General features: G+C 32.3%; 1 protein-coding gene across 4 annotated transcripts in view; it reads left to right on the top strand.

The window, feature by feature from the left end:
• CADM2 (cell adhesion molecule 2) overlaps nucleotides 1-23936 on the top strand; it is a 1061838-nt gene extending 1037902 nt beyond the window's left edge. For all 4 annotated transcript variants that reach the window (XM_072806514.1, XM_072806515.1, XM_072806516.1 and 1 more), the window contains 2 exons: nucleotides 15134-15259; nucleotides 16244-23936. In XM_072806514.1, coding sequence (XP_072662615.1) covers nucleotides 15134-15259; nucleotides 16244-16362 — 245 coding nt within the window. In that variant the 3' untranslated portion in view covers nucleotides 16363-23936. The remainder of the gene's footprint in view (nucleotides 1-15133; nucleotides 15260-16243) is intronic.
• Nucleotides 23937-25187: the final 1251 nt, after the last annotated feature.

The following is a 25187-nucleotide window of genomic DNA, read 5'->3' as shown; positions in this document are numbered from 1 at the left end:
GCCAATATGTTTTACACTACAGTTATTTTGTGGTTATTTCACTTCTCAGAATATCTTTCAGTTGGGTGACCTCTTTATTTTTACTGATATCACTACTATTATTTCAAAGTAGGTGGATCTTGAAAAGTACCGGTTATATAAACAAGGAAAACATATACTATACTCTTTGCTGGGCACCATACTAAGAACTTTTCATGTCGAATTTTATTTCACCTTCACTGCAATTCTATAAGACATAAGTATAAACTAAGACATAAGTGTAATCTCAGTGAAAAGGTAAATTGTCCAAGGTCACTCCATTCATAGTTGGTTGAATCCAATTTGAGCCTCTCTAACTATAAGAGAAGACTTACTTGAGACTATGATTCATTTACTGTCTCACTTTTTATGGTGAGTCTTTTTTTTCCATAAAAAGCAAGTTTTGAAATTCTTCTTTGGCAAAAGCTTATTTTAAGACTCTTTTTCTGTTTTATACTTACATCAACAGAAAATCTCATAGGTAATATAGTACTTGCAATTCCTTTCATGTGTTAAGTTAAAAAAAAATTTATGAATCCGTGAACAAAATGGAGAAGCAGATACTAACATTAATGGTGCTGAGCTGTAGCCTTACAATATGACCTTGAGAAAATAAGCTAGTTCTTTGGCATTTTCTTGATACATTATCTTGCAAGACAATTTGAACTCTTGGAAAATGATAGCTAATGGGAAAGAATGTGGAAAAAGTGATTTTATGTGGGGGGGCGGGGGGAACTAAACCATTTATTATTGAAACAGAAATAAACAATTATGCTAAACTTGGAAGAATGATTAAACCACACCAAGTCTCCAGTCACAATTAGAATTATTTATTTTAGTTCATGTAATTAATGAAAACTAAGAAGAACATAATCTCTTCCTCTAAATTTTATGTGTAATGCTTAAGCAGAAAAAAAATATAAGGCTCTTTCATTAAAATTCTAAGGACATTCTTAGGTTTAGGTACCACTTCAAAAATGTTTTAGAAATCTATGTTTATGACCATAAGACACAGTTTAGAATACAGACTACAGATATTTTAATCTTGGCATTTATATAGTTTTTTCAGTTTGGTTTAAATGACGTTAGTGGATGTATCTCAACGCTTTCAGTTAAGCCTTTTCATTTGTATGCTTGGGCTACAAAGTGCTGTGTATGTAATAGTTGTTAAAATGAATAATTATATTTTATGCATAACAGGAATTTAGGCTCAGTGCTTTTTAACAATGATGTAGGAAAATTTTTACATATAATCATACCTCATATTAACTTGGAAGAATTATTTTATGGGCATATCTGCGACTCATTAATATTTAGGTCATTTTCCTCTGAAGTTTGTTACAGGCTTTGTTGCACTTTGCATACTTATTTCTTAAATTTAAAAAAACGCAGTCCATTACTTCATGAAATATGCAAATTTCATGTATGCTTAAATTGAAAGCATTGTCATATGTTAAGCATGGTTTTACGCAAAGCTTTCATTTATTTTGGGAACAATGGAGTTTATTTTATACTTACAAATACGCACACAACTTTTTCTGTCATATCCAGTGTCTAGATCTGAGAGCTATCTGATCATTGAATTATTGAATTATTAATGACTATGAGGATATAGCAGCTCTTGACAGATATTACATATATAAATTATGTACAATGGGGCCAGATATCCAAGAGTAACTACTCTGGAGTTTAACACAGATACTTTCCTCTGAATTCATGTTAGAAGAAATCACTAAATTTGATACAGCCTTCTTCCAAAATTCTGTCTAAGGTTGGGTAAATAAATGTATTCAATAGATCCAAGAATAAGAAGTGACACTCAGAACTGCTTTCCATAATATAATATTTGAGCTATCCTAGTGAATTTTTTATTATAACTTATCAATTAAATTAAGAGATTGATTTTTCTTATAAATTTATAATTTGAACTCCAAACATATTTTTCTATGTTACCTTTTGTGTTTGAATGAATTTATTCATGAATTTGCTAAATCTAGCCTCCGTTTACCAGCTTTGGCCACTTTGGAAAATAAGTTTGGGATTATGGGGTAAAGAGGAAACCTGTGAAGTTTTATCTTTGACTCTTATCTTCCAATCTTCTCTGGAAATGGTGTCAGAAGAGAACAACCAAAAAATAAAAAAATAAAAATAAGAGAGAGAGAGAGAAAGAGAACACAACATAGAGAAAGCAAAGAACCTCAGGAATGAAATTCCTTCTGAAACTTGAGAAAGTTGTTCACATGAACATTCCTCTTCATTCAGTTACTTTTTAACGTACATTAGTCACGATATATCCTTCCTATGGTACTATTCCTCCAATGAAAGTGCTTTCATACTAGTCGAAGTCAGCTTGCATTAAATTCTGTTTTCAGTTTGGAGCTTGCTATCTCAGGTAAATGATAAAAACATTTATTGAATAATTACTATAAAATCTACTAAATTTGGCGTGAAAATAGTAACTATTGTTGTAAGATTATCTTATGGATAAAATTAATCATTGAATACAGTTAATGATAAGAAAAATGATTTTAATAAATACTAATCTAACCATTATCATTATTATCTTTAATGGGCAGGGGTTGCACTAAGATCTTTATAGATATTACTTCATCTGATTCACACAGAAGTTCTATGTGGCTCATACTACTCTTATTCTGCGTTATATATGTAGATACTGAGGCAGAGAGATGTTAAGTAACATATCGGTCCAATAGCTATCGTATAAAGGATCTGTAAGGGCAAAATAGGAGAGAATTACTTTCATCTAAAAATAATTTAGTATAGAAAAAATAATGTAGTAAGATTCTAATAAACTTAGGATTTAAAATTTAAAATATGCACAAGCTTTTCCCACTGGTATATGATGGTCTCTTCTAAATGATGTCTAAAGAGGATATATTTGCTACTGTAAGTAGAGACCTGGTTCAATGACCATTCATAGTAGTTTAAAAAATTTATATGAACATAGTCAATATAACCATTGTAATTATTACCAGAATAATGAATTCAAAAATATTAATATATAATATTACCAGCAATATAGTACACATTTCAGAGCTGACTAGTTTATGCAGGAAAATTATTTTAGTAGCAGTAGTGTTGTGTTTCTAATGCATTGGCCCACAAAAAAAAAAAAAAAAAAAAGGACATTTTTCTACAGATGATCTTTCTCCCATCGTTTTAAATATTTATTCTTCTATTGCAATCATTTCTGCTATGAATAGACATAAACAATTGTTACAGACTAAACTTTTTTTAAAAGATTTTATTTATTCATGAGAGACAGAGAGAGGCAGAGATACAGGCAGAGGGAGAAGCAGGCTCCACGCAGGGAGCCTGACGTGGGACTCCATCTGGGGTCTCCAGGACCATGCCCTGGGCTGAAGGCGGCGCTAAACCTCTGAGCCACCCAGGGATCTCCAGACTAAACTTTTTAGAATAATATTCAGTGTTGTAAATATTCTCATTGTCAAACATTAATTCTTTATATTTTTAAGTGTTTTAAAAATAAATCTGTCCTAATACGTTTTTTTTTTCTGATAGAATGCTTCATTTAATTATTATTAGGCCATTTTTTTTAAACTTAGTTTAAGAAGAAATGCACTTAAATCTAGATTTGACTTTTCTGCAGAAAACATTGCATGCAGTTTCTTTAGCTTCTAGTCTGCTTAAAAATACTTTAATTCATTCTTGTAGATTTTCAGAGTACAATGCCAACATAGACATATGGCAATGTCATATACTAGTCATTTGTCTTCCTTTCTAATGGTTGTTCCCATTTATTTATTTTATGTGTGTAGGCTGAGACCAGTGATGTGCAAAGAGTTAGGTATTGTTGAAATTGAAGGCAGAACAGTTCCTAGTGAGAAAGACATGAGGCAACAGAATAAAAAAACAGGAAATTCTACAGATCACATAAATGTTAAGAGAAATGCACAATGAAGAATGAATTTGAATACATTTTACCTGAAAAAAAAAGTAAAACTACAAAATACAGGTTTGTTTATAGTCTCTAATCTTATAAAGCTCATTATTTTATATTATATGTATTGAGCACCTATTAGGCGTGACTTATATGCACAGGGTTTATAAAAACTGATTTTAACAGTAACTTTTTGAGTAAGGTAGAATGGGTATACGTCCTTGTTTATAGATGTAAAACAATGAAACTCTAAGTATGTCAAACTGAAAGTGATACTTGTATCTTATGGCTCTGAGTGATACTATTTCAGATCTTTGGCCTTAAAGAGAGACTACTGTTTAAAGCAGGAAAATTACCCTGGACATCAGCTGTCTAATGGGTAATTTAGCTAACTTTTCCAAGCAGTAAATAATCCCATGGTTACCCAAGAATTTATTTTGTTTTCCCTTTGATCTCATAGACAACCTAAAAAACATTCCTTTCTTTCCCCATCCTCCTGTTATCCCACAGGTAATCACCTTCTGGCAAATTCTCTTCCCTTTTGGATGTCAGTGCTAAATGAGGTGAAGCATTTGTGAAGGGCCCTCACTCTTAATAGTTATACTATTCTGCTGGTTGAGAGCTCTCTCTGGATTGTTCAAATTCTTCAGAGCTGAAAAGTTTCCTCATTTGAAGTAGTCAAGGAAATAGTATCCTGAGAGAGAAAGATCAGTGAAATCAAGAAATTTCTGTTAGAACCTTCTTTATCCAAAATAAGAACACCTTTTTTAGGAGAAATTTTCCACTTAAATTTTAGGTCTCAAGGACAAATAGAGTATTTAATTCAAGTGCATAGGATGTTTAGGTCCAATACATTATTAACTATAATACCTGTTAATGAAATCAATTGTTACATAATTAGGAAACCTAGAATTCATAAAAAATGATAAAATATCTTAAGTGGAGACAATTCTCGTAAGAGAGATTTTATAGTCCAGTGCATAAAATTTGTGTCAGAGCAACACTTCACTTCTTTACCACTGATAATCACACTTCACTTGTTAAGACAGTTTCTAAATTGTTGATATCATTAAGCTAAATAATCTTGAAACACTAAATTCAAAACAAAATAGTAATTTTATAATTATTGTCTTAATCTTTATGAATAGGAAGTTACGGGTGCTATTATGTCTAGAAATATGTGGCAACGTGTATATTTATGAGCTTGATATGGAACACAATTTATGGTGCAGTAAATACATTTTTGAGAAGAAAGGCAAAGTGTTCTGCTTGCCAGGAATTTTCCTATTAATGAAGACCTGTTGTATGATGTAGCCTTTATTTAGAACCCGTAGATTTAGAGTCCTTATACACATTGTTCATAGTTAAAATTATGTGTAAATCAGTGCGCACACATTAAGGAACAATATATTTTCATGTTTTTTTAATCCTTTAGAGATTGTTCTTAAGTATTTTTGTCAGAACAGTAATTGTGCATAAAATTAGAAGGTAATAGATGATCCTTGAGTGAATGTACTGATGTATTTTCCTCCAGGGACTTTGCTAATGTCATATACTGCCAAGGGACATGATATATTTTATCAGTAAATTATGTATAACTATTTCTAATGTTTTGCGATAGTGATTCTCTTTCTGAAGCATTGCTCCATTTAGAGAAAGTAAAATAGGCTCTTAAGTAGATAGTAAGAATTCAAATTTTAATGTTAGAACCAAATTATCCAAAGCATTAAGTAGAAATCTGGATGGGTCATTTTCACTTAGTGCTAATTTCTAAAATATTTAAATAGTAACGGAAAAAAAATAGTAACGGCATTATTACTTTTCAACAAATAATTTAATACCGTGAAGGAGTAGTGACTCATTGCTCAGCACTGCAAATGGTATCTAAAGACCCAAGTTCTGTGTGGAATTTAGTAGAAGAATTTAATATTATCCATTCATTCACTAAATCAAAGTTGTTTGGACTTTACATAGGCAGAGAGAAAGAAGAATGTCTTACGGGATGAAGAAACAGCAAGTCACTTAGCATAGCTGGGCATTGAGTTCCTCTTCATGACAGAAGAAAGAACACAGTGGTGTGAAAAAATAAAATGCTAGAAATTACCTCAACAAACTTGTTCTCAAAATAGAAGTCATCTGACACATCCTAAAAATAAAATCCTAAAAAACTTTCATAATTATTTTTAAGTCTTTCAAAGATATTCTAAAAACTTGCTTAGACAAGCTGTCCCATGGTTTATCAATCTTTACATTAATAATAACTATGATTTTCTGAGTCAACACTTTCCATGTTTTGAATAAAATAAGCCATTTATAATACAGAACCTGGCATAGATTAAATACTCAATAAATTATTCTCATTTAAACCTCACCCATCAAACTCCCACTAGTTTCATTTTATTCAATCTCATGTTATGCAAATTTTCTTCTATTAATATCTCCTCCCCATTTTTCAAATATCCAGACATTTAGAATGGTTTACTATTACCATGTAAAGCAAAAGTCCTGAGTGAGTCTTTTGAAAGTTAAAAGAGGAATCTATATTTTTCTACACAGCAATTTATATTTTCCACCTTCTCTCTTCCCATATAACTGTTAGATATGCTTACATTACATTGTGTCAGATATTCCTCTAAGCCCTTATGTACAGTGACACATTTAATCTTTGACAACCCTGGAAAAGAAGAATTATTCACATTTTAAAGATGAAAAGGTTAAGAAACTTGTTTAAAGTCAAATCAGTATCAGTTAGTGGTTTAAGGTTTGGTATAAACAATTTGTAAATCCAGGATTTTGTAAGCAATTTCTTTTACTTGAAGACTCTACCTGATTTTTCTTCTATTCTATGGTTTTCCTTCTATTTGTGTACACAACACAACACAGTTTCGTTCCAAGATTGATTTCATCTGATGCTCTTGATGTCAATCATTACGTCTTAACCACTATGAAACATTGGTGTATGAGTGGATAGAGGGCAGGGATTTTTTTTTTTTTTTTTTTGAGGGCAGGGATTTTTAATGTTAACTCACTACAGCACCTAACATAATGCACAAAAAATTACAGGTAACCTACTAAAAAAAAAAATGATTGGTGCAGTCTTGGGTATTCTATTTGTCTCCAAAAAGTTGGCTGGGAATGAATATGGATTATCCAAACTTCTCCAAATCTATTTTCTGTGGCCTTAAATTTTCACATAACTCAAGTGAGATAACATATGAAAAAGATCATAATAGAATTTCTGTATTATGGTTCAGGCTGCCAAAACAAAATACCATGGATTGAGTGACTTAAACAACAGAAGTTTACTTCTCACAGTTCTGGAGGAAGCTAGAAGTTTAAGATCAAGGTGTCTGTATGGCCAGGTTCTGATGAAAGCTCTCTTCCTAGCTTGCAGACAGCTGCCTTCAAGTTGTGTACTCACATGGAAGAGAAAGAGAGACAGAGAAAAGAGGGAGGGAGAAAGGGAGAGAGAGAGTTAGCTCTGGTATCTTTTACAAGGGCAATAATCTCACCATAAGGACCTCACCACTGTGACCTAATTTGAACCTAGTTTTCTCCCAAAGGTTCCATCTCCCAGTACCACTACAGTGAGGCTTAGTGCTTCAACATCTGCATTGTGTGGAAAACACAATTCAGTCCATCGCAGTTTTTTAAAATAAGAATATGCTACTTTCTAAAGTCTTACATACACAAAATAAGTACATTCCCAGCAAAGAGAAAGTTCTGTAGAAATGCTAAATATGATTTGATTGTGATTCAGAATCACTTAGGGAAAATAAACTTGAAAAATCATTTATGCTTTCTATTTCTAAAGGTGGCAGTCTCAGTTTTACATTGACTTTTGAGTTGAATTTCATATTTCTGAACCATTTTATAGTAAACTGAAATTTCTCCAAGAGTTTTCAATCACTTAAAAACTCCTCCAAAATGAGTACAGAATAGTAATATAAGTGGATTTATTGTTGAAGGGGCTCTTTTCATGCATTCTAGTCACATGTGGTTCAAATTTATGATACTGTGTACTTGATTCATTTAAATCTTGACTTTCCATAACTCAGATGGTTGAATATTTAAAAATATTTACATAAGATGATTTTAATTTTCTTTCCTACCATTTTGTTCAAACTAGAAATCATATAAAATTTAATAAAATTATTTATCATAAAATAATTCTAACACTTGAATTAAAACTATATAGCATTTATAATTTCTGCATGATGTGATCCTAGAAAGTCAGATGTTCTTTCTCTGGAGTTTATAGTTTTCATTTTAAGGGGAAACACGTGACAGAATAGCTACTTGATAGAAACCCTAGCAATGATTTCAGAGATGGAATCATATAATTTAGGATTCTCCTTGATAAGGTGCTAAATAAAACGGTACTTTAAGGTTACTTTCTGCTCTTCTAAATACCAGAAATTACTAACCTAAATATTATTATTTGACATAATTTTCTCTTTGGAGCCCTTTATTAAGTGTCCAATAACCTAGTTGAAAGATGTTAAATGTAGAAAGTTTCAATTCTACAATCTTCTTTGTGTTTTGTGCATTGTCAACTGAAGAGGCTGCTAAAATATTGCCAAATCCATGGGGATTTACTCACTCCAGTGTTAATAGACTAACTCCCACAAATCATAGACTAATACTTGAGAATGAATAACAGTCTTTAAGATATATGATGTATTTATGTGAATAGTAACAAAGACTTGGCTATCTGTAAAGAAACTTCAGAAGGCTGCATTTTTTTATTGCTATGACAGTAGGAGAGAAATAAGATAAACAATATAAGATTCCCACTGGGACTTAGCCATCTAAATTATATATTATTTTTGCATTGTTAGGGGGATACTTATCTGATCTTCAATTTCAATCACATATTTTAGTTGCTAAGAATAGAAATTAAAGACAGACTTTAGTTCTAACAGTAATGGGGGAAAAATAAAAAACAAACCAACAGTATTAGTTTTTTTGAAAAAAAGATGTATATTCACAAATAGACATGCAAAGTAACCTTATCAATATCTATAATATTTTTGAAATCTTAAAAATCCTAGACTATATGTTGACTTACTTTGCTGAGGAGATGAAGGCTAAAGTTGAAGTGTTTACTTCATAGATTATAAGAGAGTATATGTAGAACATTAATGAATAGAGTCAAATAAATACATGTTATACATTGCTTTCTCTGAAAGTCTTATTAATGTACCTATAAATATATCTGAAACCCAGTGAAAATATATGCAATGATAAACATGATAAATTTACATTTATTTAAAATAAACTCTAAAAGATTGTTTTACTGTACAGATAAAGAGGGGAATGGTCCACATATCTGAGATCCTACTGTGAGAATGAAGATTACAAGCAAAATACATGAAATAAACCAGGGAATCTCTCACCAATAATGATCTACATCCCAAGACTCTCTCTCTCTCTAGTTCATCCACCATGTACAAATGTCATGTGGTCCATATTTCAATTACAAAGATTCTGTAGGTGGATTGACCTGTAGCATTAAAGCTGAGCATGAATACATACCAGCATCAGAACAGAGAATCCTTCTTCAAAACATTTCAACATTAATAATAAAGAAAATGCAAGTACAAGTAAACAATAAGAAATTTGTATCCAGTGAAAATTATTTTCAGTAAAAGAGAAGAGATAATGCATGCTCACCAAGGAAAAACATTTTCCCAGATCTTTAAATGAAATTCTTTTACTAAAATGAAAAAAACACGATAAAACTATACCACTTATTATTGTCAATAATATGCATCTACTTAGAACATCTACTAAGTAAGTACACAATGTGATTAAATAGAGAGGGTGGTTAAACCAAAGTCACAATCTATAGCAAACTTCTTTTGGAAGAAATAAGAAGGAAAATCTATGATAGTGAAATCAAACAGAAGATAAACTTGAGAAATATAACTAAAACAAAATGTAAATTAGTAAAATGATCATAAAAATAGTAAAGATGGAATGGCATATATGCAACATAAAATATTGAGTTTCTACCAGTGCATCAGTGGATTTTCCAAGGAAGAAAGTAGAAAAAAAATAATTATTAATCAAAAGTAGCATTTTAAAAAAGGATTCATAATTTCAAAACAAATGAACTAATCTGATTGTAACTTTAAAAAGTAGATTTGCAGATGAATAAATGTTTGACTCAAGGCAAAATACAAAATATACCTAGGTAAAATATAAAAATTTAATAGAGGAAAAGACAAAGAATTCTGATAGCAATCACTTAGAAAAAGCAGGTTACTTAAAAAAGAATGGAAAACAAAAATCTGAAAGATTTCAGATTTATCTTGGTAGGGGGAGGCAAAAATTTTGAAACACTGGGGCACCTGGGTGGCTCAGGGGTTGAGCATCTGCCTTGGTTCAGGGCATAATCCCGGGGTCCTGGGATCGAGTCCCACATCGGGCTCCCTACAGGGAGTCTGCTTCTCCCTCTGCCTGAGTCTCTCCTCTCTTTGTGTGTCTGTCATGAATAAATAAATAAAATCTTTTTTTTAAAAAAAAGTCAAAACACTGATAAATTGTTTTAAATTATTAAGTCATAAAAAACAGGGGTTCTTCAGCCAATTAAGTGTTGATTCATAACAAAATAATACCTAAAAATTCAAGGTTCAAGGATGTTTTTATCATGAAATTTTCTTTTGAGGAGATGTGTGCTACGATTTGCTATCAAATTCTACATTATCTTTAGTGCATCAGTGAGGTTGAATGTATATTGTAATAGAAGAGCAGATATGAGAAGGTTCAAATTTTAGATAAATAGGAACTGTAAAAGTAACTCTAGATATTGAGATGAGTAAAGAGACCAACCACTGTCAAAAGAAGGTTTGTCGCTAGTCCCTTTGGATTTGTCATGCAGTTCTGAGATCATCAGAATCAAGATGATATTTTCATTAATATTATATTTATAATAGAAAGAAAAACCCTAAAAGAACAACTTCGCACTATTTAAGCTAGTAGAAAAACTGAGTGGGTCTCATGATCAGGAAATAAAAATGATAAATATAATCTTGACAAATACTAGACATAATACTTTAGAAAATAAACTTCAATAAAAATAGCATTATAATAAACTCTAATCCAATTTTAAAAAGAAAAGAAAGTACAGGGGCTCCTAGGTGGCTCAGTAGGTTAAGTGCCTCTGGATTTTTGCTCAGGTCATGATCTCAGGGTTGTGAGATGGAGCCCCACATTGGGCTCTGTGCTGGGCATGGAACCTGTTTAAGATTCTTTCCCTCTCTCTCTCCCTTTGCCCTCCTCCCCTAAAAACTAAAAAAAAAAAAAAAAAAAAAAAAAAAGTTCTATTTTATACTTTAGCCTCAAACCATAGACCAAAATACATTTTAGATGGATGAAAATATGACAATAAAAGTGTTAGAAGACAGCATAAATCTATATGTGTATATCTTATTTTGCCATCACATCATTGCAAAAGCATTTCAAATTGTGACCCACAAGTCAGACATCATAAAACAAGTCTGATATATTTGATCACATAAAATATTAAGGCTTATCCATCACCGAAAAGACAATAAATGAAGAAAAATAAAAATAAATTGCTAAAATTGTTTATTTTTCTATGAAGACAGTTGTTGAAACAGAAAATTTGGATAGAAAAATGGTCAAACTGAATAAGCAGCCATTTCAAAATTAACAAATTTATATAGGGGAAAGTAGTTAGACACATTTACGGTAACTTGGAAATACTAAAAATAGATTGGCAATTTTTAAAAAAATTTAATATATGATGTTATTATTTATAGGGGAGAATCCTGACTTGTAGTTGATACAGGGTGAATTTATACAGTCTTTCTACAATATAATTTGGCAATATTTATCTAAAGTCTTTAAACAACGTTTATGCTGATTGGTCCAACAATAGCACATTTCAGAATTTATCTTCAAGAAATGAGATAACTACAGAGATGTATGAACAAGAGTGATTTCTCAGTTTCCCAAAAGAGTGCTCAGTTCTGAGAGATATTCAGCAAACAAAGTAGAAATGATTTATGACTATCTGCATTCAGAGACTTGAGCAAAAAGTGTTGACTTGAAACTAAGTATCTAAGTAAGGAATAAGAATAGGGAATTCAGAGACATGCAGGTTTATTTTTGCTTTTTCTTTCTTTCTTTCTTTTATTTTTATTTTTAGATTTATAGCCAATGCCAGAAATTAAGGAAAATTCAAGATATATAATAGAATGGTACATTAACAATAGCTGCTAAGAGAGATTAACTTTTTAATGCTTATTTTAATATATATATATATTTTTTTTTACCCTTGGACAGTTCAATGCGTGTTTTCTTAGTTGTGCAATTTTCTTCCAGGTGGAGACTGAGTGACCTATAGCCTTACTTATGCTTGTAGCTTTCTCATTTTCAATTTATGTCTTCTGAGATGACCTTGAGAGTTACATTGGAATGTTTTTTATTGGCCAGATCTTTATTCAGTTGTCCAGAACTCAGATCATATGGTTACATTCAACTGAAGTGAAGCTGGAAAATGTTTAGCTCTGTGTACTGAAAGAAAAGGAAGCAAGTTTGTTATTAGCTAGAAATATCTTCTTCAATATCCCCTTCTGATCAACTAAACATTTTCCCCTCTTTTCCTGCCATACTCTGTCCGAAGAGAAAACCTAATGTACTATCAAGCCCATGTAACCAACTCAAAGGCTAATATTTTCAAATACACACAGTCCTCTTCATCATATCTGGATACATTAGTCCAGGGAACAAATGAACCAAAAAACAAATTATTATTTTTTTAAAGATATTATTTATTTATTCATGAGACACACACAGAGACAGAGACATAGGCAGGAGAAGCAGGCTCCCTGCTGAGAGCCTGATGTGGGACTCCATCCCAGGACCCCAAGATTATGCCCTGAGCTGAAGGCAGTTGCTCAACCACTGAGTCACACAGGCGCCCCCAAAAGACAAATTATTAATGCTCCCCTCTACCCATACACAAAATACAATGCTAGAACACAGCCATGAGGAAATGCTTCTCAATATAGATGCTTCCATTTGGAAATAAAGAATGGGAAACACTGAATAGTCATTATCCATAACAACTATGAAAACATGCCAGACTGGCCTTAAAAGATCCCTCTGCCTTGGCAGTAGTTGTAATTCCTTAAAGAAATGGAGTTCTCGGGATCCCCGGGTGGCGCAGCAGTTTAGCGCCTGCCTTTGGCCCAGGGCGTGATCCTGGAGACCCGGGATCAAATCCCACGTCGGGCTCCCTGCATGGAGCCTGCTTCTCCCTCTGCCTGTGTCTCTGCCTCTCTCTCTCTCTCTCTGTGTGACTTTCATAAATAAAATAAAAAATAAAAAAGGAGTTCTCTGTACACTCCTGTCTTTGCTTCCCCCAAGTCTACCCCATGGGAGGCTCAGTTTGTCTGTTACAGTCCATGGTCACATCCGAAGTGTTTGATTGGGAATATGCTCTTCATGGGAACTAGTCCACTTCTTGCTTGCACCAAGTTTGGGGATCTTGAGGTTGTTTGAAGTTTTAAACAGACTTTTTTTTTTTCTATCTAGAAATACACTACTTTCACCCAATAGTTTCATTAAAAACACAGTAGACTCCTAGTATGTCATGCCTATAATAATACTTCAAGATCTTTTGAAGATATAATTGTGAAGCCTAATTTATTTCTTTAGTTTCTCTATCCTCTAAATCCCTCATTTAGAATATAAGTAGTTACCATGAGATGTCTGCAACATGGACTTGGGAAGGTAGGCAGTATATTCAATCTGATCCTCAGCAGTAGGGCTGAGCCTTAGTGGGTTTAGTTGCTCAAAGCTTCACTTAGTTTTATCCCTTATTGTGTGACTTCTTTAAGTAGTTGATTTTCTAGACTTTTGAAGTTCCCAGTTGTCTAGGCTTTCTTTTGATCTTTTCATTTCTGCTTGAAAAATGGCTATCTTTTGCTGGGATCATCTCTTTCCTGTAATTTTACTAAAGGATAAATGCGAAAGTATATTATTAATCTCTATTTCTCCAGTTACTTTCTCTAAAACTACAAGTCAAATAGGCACTTAATCCTTTACATTGAGTATTCATTTTCCTCCTAATGTCAATCACACTTAACCCAATTGTAACACCTTCCTCTCCTTGAAATACATTCTTCTCTTTGATCAGCTACAACGTACTCTGCAGGGTATTTTCCTCTCTCACTGTTCTTTCCTTCTCAGTCAGTTCTGCTGGAAGCACTTTCTCTTTAGACTTTAGATATGGGAGTTCCTCAGTTCAGTTTTCAGACTTTTTCTCCTCTCTATCTAGACTTACTCCCTTGGGGAGTTCATCAATTGCTATAGCTTTAAGTAAGATTTATATGACAATAAATCCCAAGTTATCATTTCAGTGCCAGCGTTTCCCATGACATAATTTTATTTTTTAAACAATATAGTTGTGTTCATCACACTAAACACACACACACACACACATTCACAGATATATATTCAGAAGGAGAAGAGGAAGGAAAGGCATAAAACCTTGCAAAATTGTATGTTTATCTGACCTGGCACCTGATGGCTCAGTTGGTTAAGTGTTGGACTCTTGATTTCAGCTCAGGTCACAATCTCAGGATTGTGAGATTGAGCCCTGCATTGGACTCCATGCTGAGTGAGGGGTCTGCTTAAGATTCCACCCCTCTCTCCCTCTCTCCCTCATGTGCTCTCTCTCCTTCTTTACTTTTTTAAAGATTTCATTTATTTATTCATGAGAGACAGAGAGAGAGAGAGAGAGAGAGAGGCAGGGACACAGGCAGAGGGAGAAGCAAGCTCCATGCAAGGAGCCTGATGTGGGACTCGATCCTGTGTCTCCAGGATCAGGCCCTAGGCTGAAGGCGGCGCTAAACCGCTGAGCTACCTGGGCTGCCCTCTCTCTCCTTCTTTTAAAAAAAAGTTTTTATATGTGTATTTGTTTATCCAGTCTTAAAATATAAAGTCAATGGCAATTGTGATCAATGTGGCAAATGTTATATCTGCAGGTATATTGTACAAATGAATATTTGTTGACTAGATGGTTGGTTCAATACACATTAGTGAAATTTTACCACAATAGAAATGGGCTAATTTTCAAAATAACTCATTCTAATGCAGATATATACTCTATACCTAAATAACGCATCATTTGTATGATTTTATTCTATTCTCTAGATCCCAATGCTCTGGCTGGCCAGACTGGCCCTGATCATGCTCTTATAGGAGGAATAGTGGCTGTAGTTGTATTTGTCACGCTGTGTTCTATATTTCTGCTTGGTCGATATCTGGCAAGACATAAAGGTAGGTAATATTTAATAAAATATTCTTAAGTTTGGCAAAAAATATTTTAAAGACAGGCTTAATTCTGAAATATTAAATGAGTATATGTATTATATGACAGAGATGTAAATGCAAAATTATTTCAGGGAATCTCTGATTGTTTTACTTAATGAAAGTTGGATTGATTTGGTAAAATAATGCTTAACCAATGGCCAAAGTTCACAGAATGAGTCACTGGCTCAGAGGGAGAAATAAAAAGCAAGTTTGTAATTTATCTCCAGGATTGACATTCAACTATAATGTCAGACATTTGGTCAACATTTTTGTTTGTAGGTTTTTAGATACACATATGGCCGTATGAGTGAAGAAAATATGTAATTTTCAAAAAAGATTTTATTTATCCATGGGAGATACACACGGAGAGGCAGAGACACAGGCAGAGGGAGAAGCAGGCTCCCTGTGGGGAGCCTGATGCGGGACTCAATCCCAGGACCTTCGGATCATCACCTGAGTCAAAGACAGATGCTCAACCACTGAGCCACCCAGGTGCCCCAAGAAAATATATAATTTGTTTTTTGCAAAGGGCTGGGTAGTGAACTATTGACATAATCTACTTTTAAGTGGGGCTTTCAACATGAAAGATGACACGTTTGATGTGATCATTATCAACATCTTAACAAAGGACCCTGATTACTACAGCTGCAAGAGGCACATGGTCTGTATCCCTCATCAGAGGAATCAAACTACTCATTACCCATTCCAGTTAGGCAGTTGCCTCTAGTTAACCTGACCACAGCTTCATCTATAACACGCACCTGAAAGCTGAAAGACAGTGTGCAACAGTAGGAGAGTGAATTGTGTGGTTTATTTTGTCTCAGCATATGTTACAACATACAAGAAATCTGGCACAAGTTTCTTCCTAAATGAATGTAGCTTGAATGCTGGCTATTTTACCAGTCTCACAGAACTCACACATATATATTTTTTTTCTTCCAATACCCACAGGAACATACTTAACAAATGAAGCTAAAGGGGCTGAAGATGCGCCAGATGCTGACACAGCCATTATCAATGCTGAAGGCAGCCAAGTCAATGCTGAAGAGAAAAAAGAGTATTTCATTTAAAATGCAGGCCAAGATTATGAGTTTTCCTTATCAGGCTGGCTGCTGGAGAAAACTGGCTATCATCTTTCAGAATTCATTTCTACCATCTTCTGCTACCTTTATTAACTTCCATACCGTACTGCTATCAGTAGCCAGTGTATACCAACAATCAGCTGTCGAAAGCATCATTCTTTAATTACTGTACCATACATAATGCAGGACATTTCTTACTGCCTAAATTCCACACCATTGCTCTTTTAACATACAGTGCTTGAATATACAGCCTTAACAATGTTAATCATCTCCCTGGATCATGGTATTGAATTGTTTTCTACATTGAAAAGAAGTATGCAAAGGTTTTTTTTCCCCTCATTTTTCCCTTTAAATCATAAATTTTGTCACTTTATCATGGGAAAGCTTTCACAAGGAACAGGATTAGGTAAAGACCTAACATGTTTAAGTTTAATCAGAGATTAGAGGTTTACAATGTTTTCTACATGTCTACCTTCAAAGACATGTTTGGAAACTTATGCCCTAGAAAACACAAATGAAAACACTGTAGAATAGATTCTGGAATGTTTGAGATTATACTGGTGAAGCTGTATCAATTTGCTATTTTAAAATACAGTATCTGATACAGGAGCCATGTGTATGAATTGCAATCATGACATGACATTTTATATAATTATATAGATCCCACCAGTAGGTATTTTAGCTTCATTTACCAATAAATTTTTACAAACATTTTACTGCTTTGGGAATCACAAGGATTTCATTCATTTCCCTAGTTTGATTCTATAATTTATTTGCCCCCATAAAGACCCACCTGCCTAAACAAAATTGAAGTATCCATAGGGCACAATTTTGAGACATTTAGTATCTGTATATAGTGCATATAATAAATCCAATTAAACATTATTTGATACATATTTAACTTTTTTGGCTGTAGGTAATTCAGTCATAAGTAAGCATTTTCTAATGTCCATTATATCCCTTTAGATATTACTTAAACCAATATTATAAGTAGTTAACATGTATTAGTATTTTTGTCTGTATGTCCTAGCACTGTTCAACGACAAATTTTTCTAGTTCTTGTTAATTTTTATTTGTTATACAATGGAAGCACAATGTTATAAGGAAAGGTAATTTTAAGCTAACAACCAGTGCACAGCCTCAGGTTTTAAATTACAACCACAGTTGAATAATAACCTAAAAGTAAACTCTTAGTTTGTTAAAAATTTACAAATTTTAATTTGGCAGTTCCAGAGCTGCTTACCTACGTTGGTTTGCCAAAAAAGAAGTGTTTAAGATATGTTTTCTGTATAAATGAACTAATTCTTTATATTAAATTCCTGTCTATGCATTTTGTGAGGTACAAACTTATGAAACAGTGAGTGATGGAGAATTTCTGCCATGCTTTTAACTCCAGGGTGAAAGTCTCTTTCTCTGGATTATTTCTGAAATTTTGGTGTATTTAACCATTAATATCTGCTGTATTCTTGAATATGACATAGAGTCAATCTAAAGTCATATTATTTCTTCTAGTAAAATACAATATTGCTAGATTAGTTCTCATTAAATTTATTATATGCTAAAAATTAAAAAGTCCAGTTAGATAAAAATTATTTTCCCATTTGCAAGCATTGCACCTTTAAGAAGAAAACAAATATGATGATATGGTAGCTATACTTGTGATGTCTGAAAGCATGATGGTCTATGGTTTTAAAAATAATATCTTGGAATTTATTTTTGTGAAATGAGGATGGTTGGGTATGACATCATGTATTAATATCAAATGAAAGACAAGGGTGCTGTATCTTAGATTATTTATCAGAAAAGTATAAACTTTTAAAGACAACATTAGAATTTTAAATTTTTTTTTGATTGTTGAAGCATTTATCTTGTTGATTTCTTACAAAAGGAAAAGGACGATGTCAGTCAAGCAGCACTTTTTCAGAATATACAGAACATAAATAATATGATGTGGTTGAGTGTTAACATAATAAATCATATACAGTATGACATTTTAAGGAAATAAGTCTGCATTGATGTGATTGCATGCTTGTTTTTACAGTTCACTCCATACCATCTGTGGAAAAATGCAATAATATGTTAATATAGTATGGTAGTTTGAGAGAATCAGGTAGGTGCTACTAGACACACTGAAACTAGAATAGGTTTATAAACTGTTCATATCTTTCAATGCATAATCTTTAGAAAGACTCCACAAAACAAAATTCATCCTGTTAGTACAAAATGGAAAGGTTCTTATTACAGAAGTAAGTTGTATAAACTGCATCATCAATTACTATTTAAAGCTTAATTTCAGGATGCACTTACAAAATTGCTACTCTTCATTGATGCTGTATTTACATTCCTCTTCATTTTGTCTATATTCTACTTGGCTCCAAATGTTAAATTGTTGCCTAAATAACTCGATCATTATTTATAGCACTGTAAAATTAGAAATCAAAAATTAGTTGTATTTCAAAGTTTTTGACTCTTTTAACCCTTTAGAATAATATAAAAACTCAACAGAACTCTTTAAAAGAAACTAACTTATATATTATGATTTGTGGACTCTAATAAAATGTTTTGCCAGTTAAAATAGTCCAATTTCAATTAGGTATAATTTTTAGTTCCTTAAAACATAGCAGTAGAATTATATTTTCCTATCTTTAAACTTATTCTATTCTATTCTTACCAAATAGGGGAAAAATTATAAAAATTCTGCTCATTTCTACAAAAATCAGGAAGAAAACACAAAATAATATTTTGAAATGGAACCATGTCAATTGCAATGTCTGAAATGTGCACATGTGTATGCACAGGGCCAAATTCTGTCTCTGCTTATTGAGCACAGTAGCTATGGAACTCAGTGGAAGGAGTGTGAACACACATATACCCGTAGTAGAATATGGAGCATTATTCTTTACCAAAAGTAGCTATTCTCTGCCAGTGTACTGTTTACAGTGTAAATTGATTGTCCTCCATCAAAAAAGGGTAAACAGCATTTTTTCCCATTTTTGAGTGTCCTAGATAGAATGATTATTAAAATTAGGAAGAAAAAGGAAAGTTTGTTAGTGCAAGAGCAAAGATAGGTCACATGACTGACCAGAGTATTGATGTGTGTGTATTTGCGTGTGCGCGTGTGTGTGTGTGTGTGTAAAAGAGAGAGAGAGAGAGACAGAGAGAGAGAGACAGAGAGAGAGAGAGAGATTTCAACTTGTTTTCTTTTACCAGAGAATCCAAGAAGCAGTTTAAGGAACCTGATATTGGAGTTTAATTTAGAAACTGGATGATCTTATATTGATTCAAGATGCTTAATATTGCATTGAAACCCAAAACTTAAAATAGAGAAAGAAAACTAACTTTCCTAAATATGGCAAAGAAGCTAACACACCTCATTTATTTTTATTTCTTTGTAAAAATATAAATATCTCAAATAAAAGGACAGGCTCACTTGTAATTATGTACTCATGATTGTAACAGCTTTGAGATTCCATATAGGCACATGTACAGCAGCTGTTTGACCGTGATGGTTCTTCCATGTAACATACCAGTTATCGTGTAATTTAGTGCCACTTATTGCAAAGTGTTACCAAGGGGAGCATTTAAAAAACATTTTATTTTCCTTTGGACATAAGGATAACTTGATGAATGATAAATATGAAATTTATGTTATGCTCTTTAATTGTTAAGAAAATGCAAAACCTTGTAGCTTACTGCAACTTCCCCATCATATTGCTGATTACTTAGAGCCCACGAAAAATGCCCAGTTTTATCTCCCTTTGCAAATGGTAATCTGTGATGAATATACAAAACAAAACAAACAAAAAGAACTGGCAACCACAGCTGAAATAAATGAAACACCTAATAAGAATTACTGAGTAATGCTTTTTATTAAGTGGCACAAAGTACACACTAAAAACTATGCAAAATATAGGTAACTACAGTGTACGTACATGTAAGTATCTTGTACTTGCTGTGTATGGATGTTGGAAACCCATGTAATTATAATATGCATTTTGAATATTGGGAAAGAGGAAATCTTAGTGTAGATAATAGAAGTTGTTTTGAAATATACACTGGCAATATTGAAATATACTCAGTGCAATATCTGCAATTCTATTGCTGGATACTAATGCAAAGGGATTTCAAAGTCTTCTTTAACACGATCCAAGAGATTGCTTATCTTCACCTCCCACACACTAAGGCATTAATTAAAAATATAATTGATTCAACAACAAACATTTTAAGTTTTCCTTATTTAATCATTAATGTGGACACAATAAAATTATTTGGCTTAGTTTTTAGCACTACTGGAGAGAAAGAAATAGCCTGAGTTTTAGACTTTGCTTGATATTTAATTGAATTTGGAATTCTTAAACTTTCCTTGAAGTGTGTATTTTAATGGATTACGGTACTTTTATTATAAGTACACACTTAATCAAAGAACATAGGTTACCTTTAACTGTTAAAGTCACTATATCTTAATGGGAATTTTTTTAGACCTTTTTTCTATTTTTTTCCCCTTTCTCTCCCTATTCTGTCCCAGGCATGCCCTTTGCACTTATACCCTTCCAAAGGCAATGGATTGAAAGCAACTAGCAAGATTATAAAGATAGCTAAAGGAGACAACATGTAAGAATGGGTTCTAAACTCATCAGCATTTTTATGTATTGAGATTATTAATATTGAATGCAATAGTTATTGGATATAGCTGGTAAGTTCTCTGCCATGCATACTTACAATAATCCTTCTACCTCTCACTTTTAACATGGGCTATGATATAGAAGAAATAATTATTTGCAGGATATCCCAGGAAGCATTCTTTGGGACTATCATTAACAGTCCTCTCCCCAGCCCCTGGGAAATCTCAAAAGCCAATTTCCTTTAGTGTATTCAACAGTGTATGGATCTGCATTTGTTTTTCCTTTTCTATCATAAACTTTTCCTGTGGGCAAAATATGCTAACTTTATAAGGATAGTTCTTTTCATGTGTACTTAATATTTCAATGTAATATAAATGTGTTGATTTTTTAAAAATATCTTAAATGGCAACACTTTGGAATCCAATCTTATATTTCATTTAACATTTAAAATGCAACAGTTTCTTATAAATTAATGTTGTGCTTTTAGGTAAAAATTATATATATGATTTATTTACCCAAAAACTGTTATCTATGTAAGACAAAAATTTAAGTATTTAAAATTGGCTCCTTATTAACAAATAATACCTGAGTAATGAACACAAAGTATTGCCACAAATCCCCACTTTACTGTGTCTGCTTAGACATAATATGAATTTTTCAAATGATGTAATTTATTCCAAAAGGAAATTATATTTTAAAAGCAGATTTTTCTTGAGAAAAAATTATACAAGAAAATATTTCAAATTATGATGTTAAATCTATAAAATATGCTTAAAGTAAGTTGTTTCTATGTTATGTGGTTATGTTACAAATAATATTTGGCCAAATCTTTACCATCTCTTATATATATATATATATATATATATATATATATATATAGGCTACAATAAATGTATGGTTATTTTGGAGAGAATGGGCCCACATGTGAAAAAAATGTAAAGAAAAAACATCTTTTTCCCCTATAAAAACATACTGTATATTTCAAAAGAAGAAAGTTAAAAGATATTTGAAGATTGCAGGGGCAAAAGAAAAACCTACCAGGGCTCAGCACTTAAGCACTTTTCCCACATCCAGGGTCAGAACAGCAGTGATTCCCACACGGACTTTTAAGTGCGGTATGAATGCCACATTACACTTCTATTATACACAGTACTGTCAAACCTCAAATGTTTTCTTTCTTCAAATGCTTTTCCTTGTACATGATACTAGTAGACACTTTTCTCTTTATATTTGCTGATAGTGAAAGTTATATGCAATAAAATGTTTGATGGTTGAAAGCAGTGGTCACCAGTTGGTTAAAAAAAAAAAAAAAAACTATGAAATGTAAACTGAATTGTTATCTCTCTATCCTTTTTGCTTTTCTCTGTGTTTCTAATGTATTGAAGGATTCTCATAAATAGAAAAAATAATTTAGAGATTTTTCAAAAGTAGTACTCTTTCTCCTTATGAGTGTATAAAATTTTAATCTCTTTACAAATTTATTTAACTGTACCTGCTGTACTGATTGTAGATTCAATGATGCAGTTAAATAGTAACCCGTGAGTTTGGGATTACTGACCTATTTTCTTCATATTCAGTTCACATCAGTATTTGTGAATTGGTTGTTTAGCTTTTCATTCAACCAAAAAAATTCCCTCAAGAAAGCTCCATTTTTATCATAAATATTTTAACATGATCAACGTTGGAACAAGTCTGCCATGTTAAAAAAAATTTAAAGACTTATCTCTGAAAATGGTACCCAGAAATGCAGGTGTTCCCAGTAATATAGCTTCAAAAATAAAATGTTCTATTTATATGACATGAAATTCATAACTTTTGGAAGGGTATATTGATGACAACATAAAAATGAATTCTGTGCTGTAAAGATTTGCCAAAATAAAGCATATTGCACAGAAGATAAACACAATTATTGAATCTACTGTTATCATAAACATTTTCAAAAAACAAAATGCATATTGTAATATTAGGTACATGACACTTGCATGTTGCTATGCCTATATACTTACAAAGTATTCAATGTGTACTTAGTGGCGCTTAAAATATGTCATGTACAACTCTTATAAACATTCTTACAGGGTTCCCATTTGCACTTCATCTTTCACTGAAGTCTTGTCAGAAAAAAAAATTGTCTAATACATATGGAAAAATAAAATTTGAATTTTAGTTATCTGTTGGACATTACTGAATTGTCTATTCATTTAGTTCATTTTCTTAGGTCTGAAAGCAGACAATGAAAGATGGAACTTTCTTTCTTCCCACTGACAAATTATAAAAGATGTCACAAAACATATTCCTTTATACCAAACACATTATTTTGCATATCTTTTTCAACTGAGTACATTATCCATTCATTTTAGATTTTCTTAGTGATGCCTATTTTCCTTGTACTAAGTGGAAGTTTAAAAATTAAACGGTAGTAAAATAAATGCTATCTTATTTGTACAACATTTAATCGTTACTCCTTTGAAAATATGAACCTTGTAATATGCTGACTAAGGGTAAAAAAAAATGTTGCTGACTTAAGGAAATTTTCTTGAGATTGCCAAAATTTCAAAAGTCTGTAAAGGTAATTTTACATTCACTTATGTGTGTTTACTAATGTTGACTAGGAACAGAAGCAAAAATGCCTAAAACCTATTATTTTTAATTTTCACACTCTAACCAGTATTATATATATTTCAACTACCTAAGATAATACAATCTATAATATATCCATCCTAAGCTTATGCCAGTAAGAATTTGAGATAAGCTTTTAAATTTATGGGAGATTTTCTTTGTGTCTTTGGAAGTTCACTTACCATAAGATATTTTATAGTCTACTTTAAATAACAGATTTTGTTATACAGGGTAAGCCAAAGGCTGTACAAGAATTAGTGTCATTGGGTCTGATATTTGTGTTAGACCATGAAATATTCCATTAAAATTTATCTGTAAATACAAGGCAAGATTTTGTATCTGGTTTATTTTATTAAATAACATTTTATTTATTTTAATTCATTTTTCCCAGCAACACACCTGAAAGAAAATGATGATGTTTGAAATAATTGCATTCATTGACACAGTTATTTTTTTTCTGATAGTCAAAATGCCCACTTTTATACAGCTGTGCAAACATATACACATATGACACTCATGTTTCCTAGATGAAAATCAACTGTGTTTTCATATTGGCAATTATTGTTTCTGTCAAAATATTCTTAGGTTTTTTTTTTTTTAATCAAGGAGGCATACTGGAAATTGTACTTCATATAATTCACTAAAGGATAGAGTTAAGTTTAGATGTTCTTAATAATTCCACAGTGGCTTCAGTCCATGAGAGGGACTTTCACTAAATGACAATTCTGGGATGATACTAAAAATAACTGCATGCTCCTTTAAAACAAGTTCCAGTACATACATAGTCTTAGATTTTTTTCCAAACCATGTTTTACTTGTTTAGTGCAATTTCAGGATTTTTTTTTTATGTTTAGAAATCTAGCAAATAAAAAATGTGTAAAGAAAATATTAAAGGGAAAAATCAGTTTCCTAATTGTATTTTAAAGGCCACTTAATGTTATGCTACATTGCATGTTATTTAGTGAAAACATAACTATTGAACACCTACTGTATATCATCAATCTACTTCATGAAGTACACTAAGAACCTAAATATATTGTTCTATGCCCAGACCTTCATAACTTTAATAATTAAATTATCCTTCCAAGTAATGACCACTTTCTGTATTTTTGGCATTCCTATGTTGGATAGAAGAATGGAGGGATTCTGTTAATAATGATAATAATAATAATAACGATAATGATAAAAATAGTATAATGAAAGAAGTCTCGCAATTTAGTCAAACCGAAAAGCAAATAAATAGCATATATTTTGGGACGCCTGGGTAGCTCAGTGATTGAATGTCTACCTTCATCTCAGGGCATGATCCCGGGGTCCTGGAATCGAGTCCCACATCGGGTCCATGCAGGGAGCCTGCTTCTCCCTCTGCCTGTGTCTCTGCCTCTCTCTGTGTGTCTCTCATGAATAAATAAATAAAATCTTAAAAAATAGGATATATTTCAACAAGTGATCATGGTCTCATACTGGATGGCTATGTCTCTCTGAAGATTTTCTATGTTGTATTAAAAAAATAAATCTGATTAATCAGCTAATACTTTATTATGCCTATAAATTTAGGAAATTAATATTCTCAGG

The sequence above is a fragment of the Canis lupus genome, chromosome 30 (genome assembly GCF_048164855.1).
Source record: "Canis lupus baileyi chromosome 30, mCanLup2.hap1, whole genome shotgun sequence".
NCBI lineage: Eukaryota > Metazoa > Chordata > Mammalia > Carnivora > Canidae > Canis > Canis lupus.
This window is presented reverse-complemented; position numbering and strand designations above follow the sequence as displayed.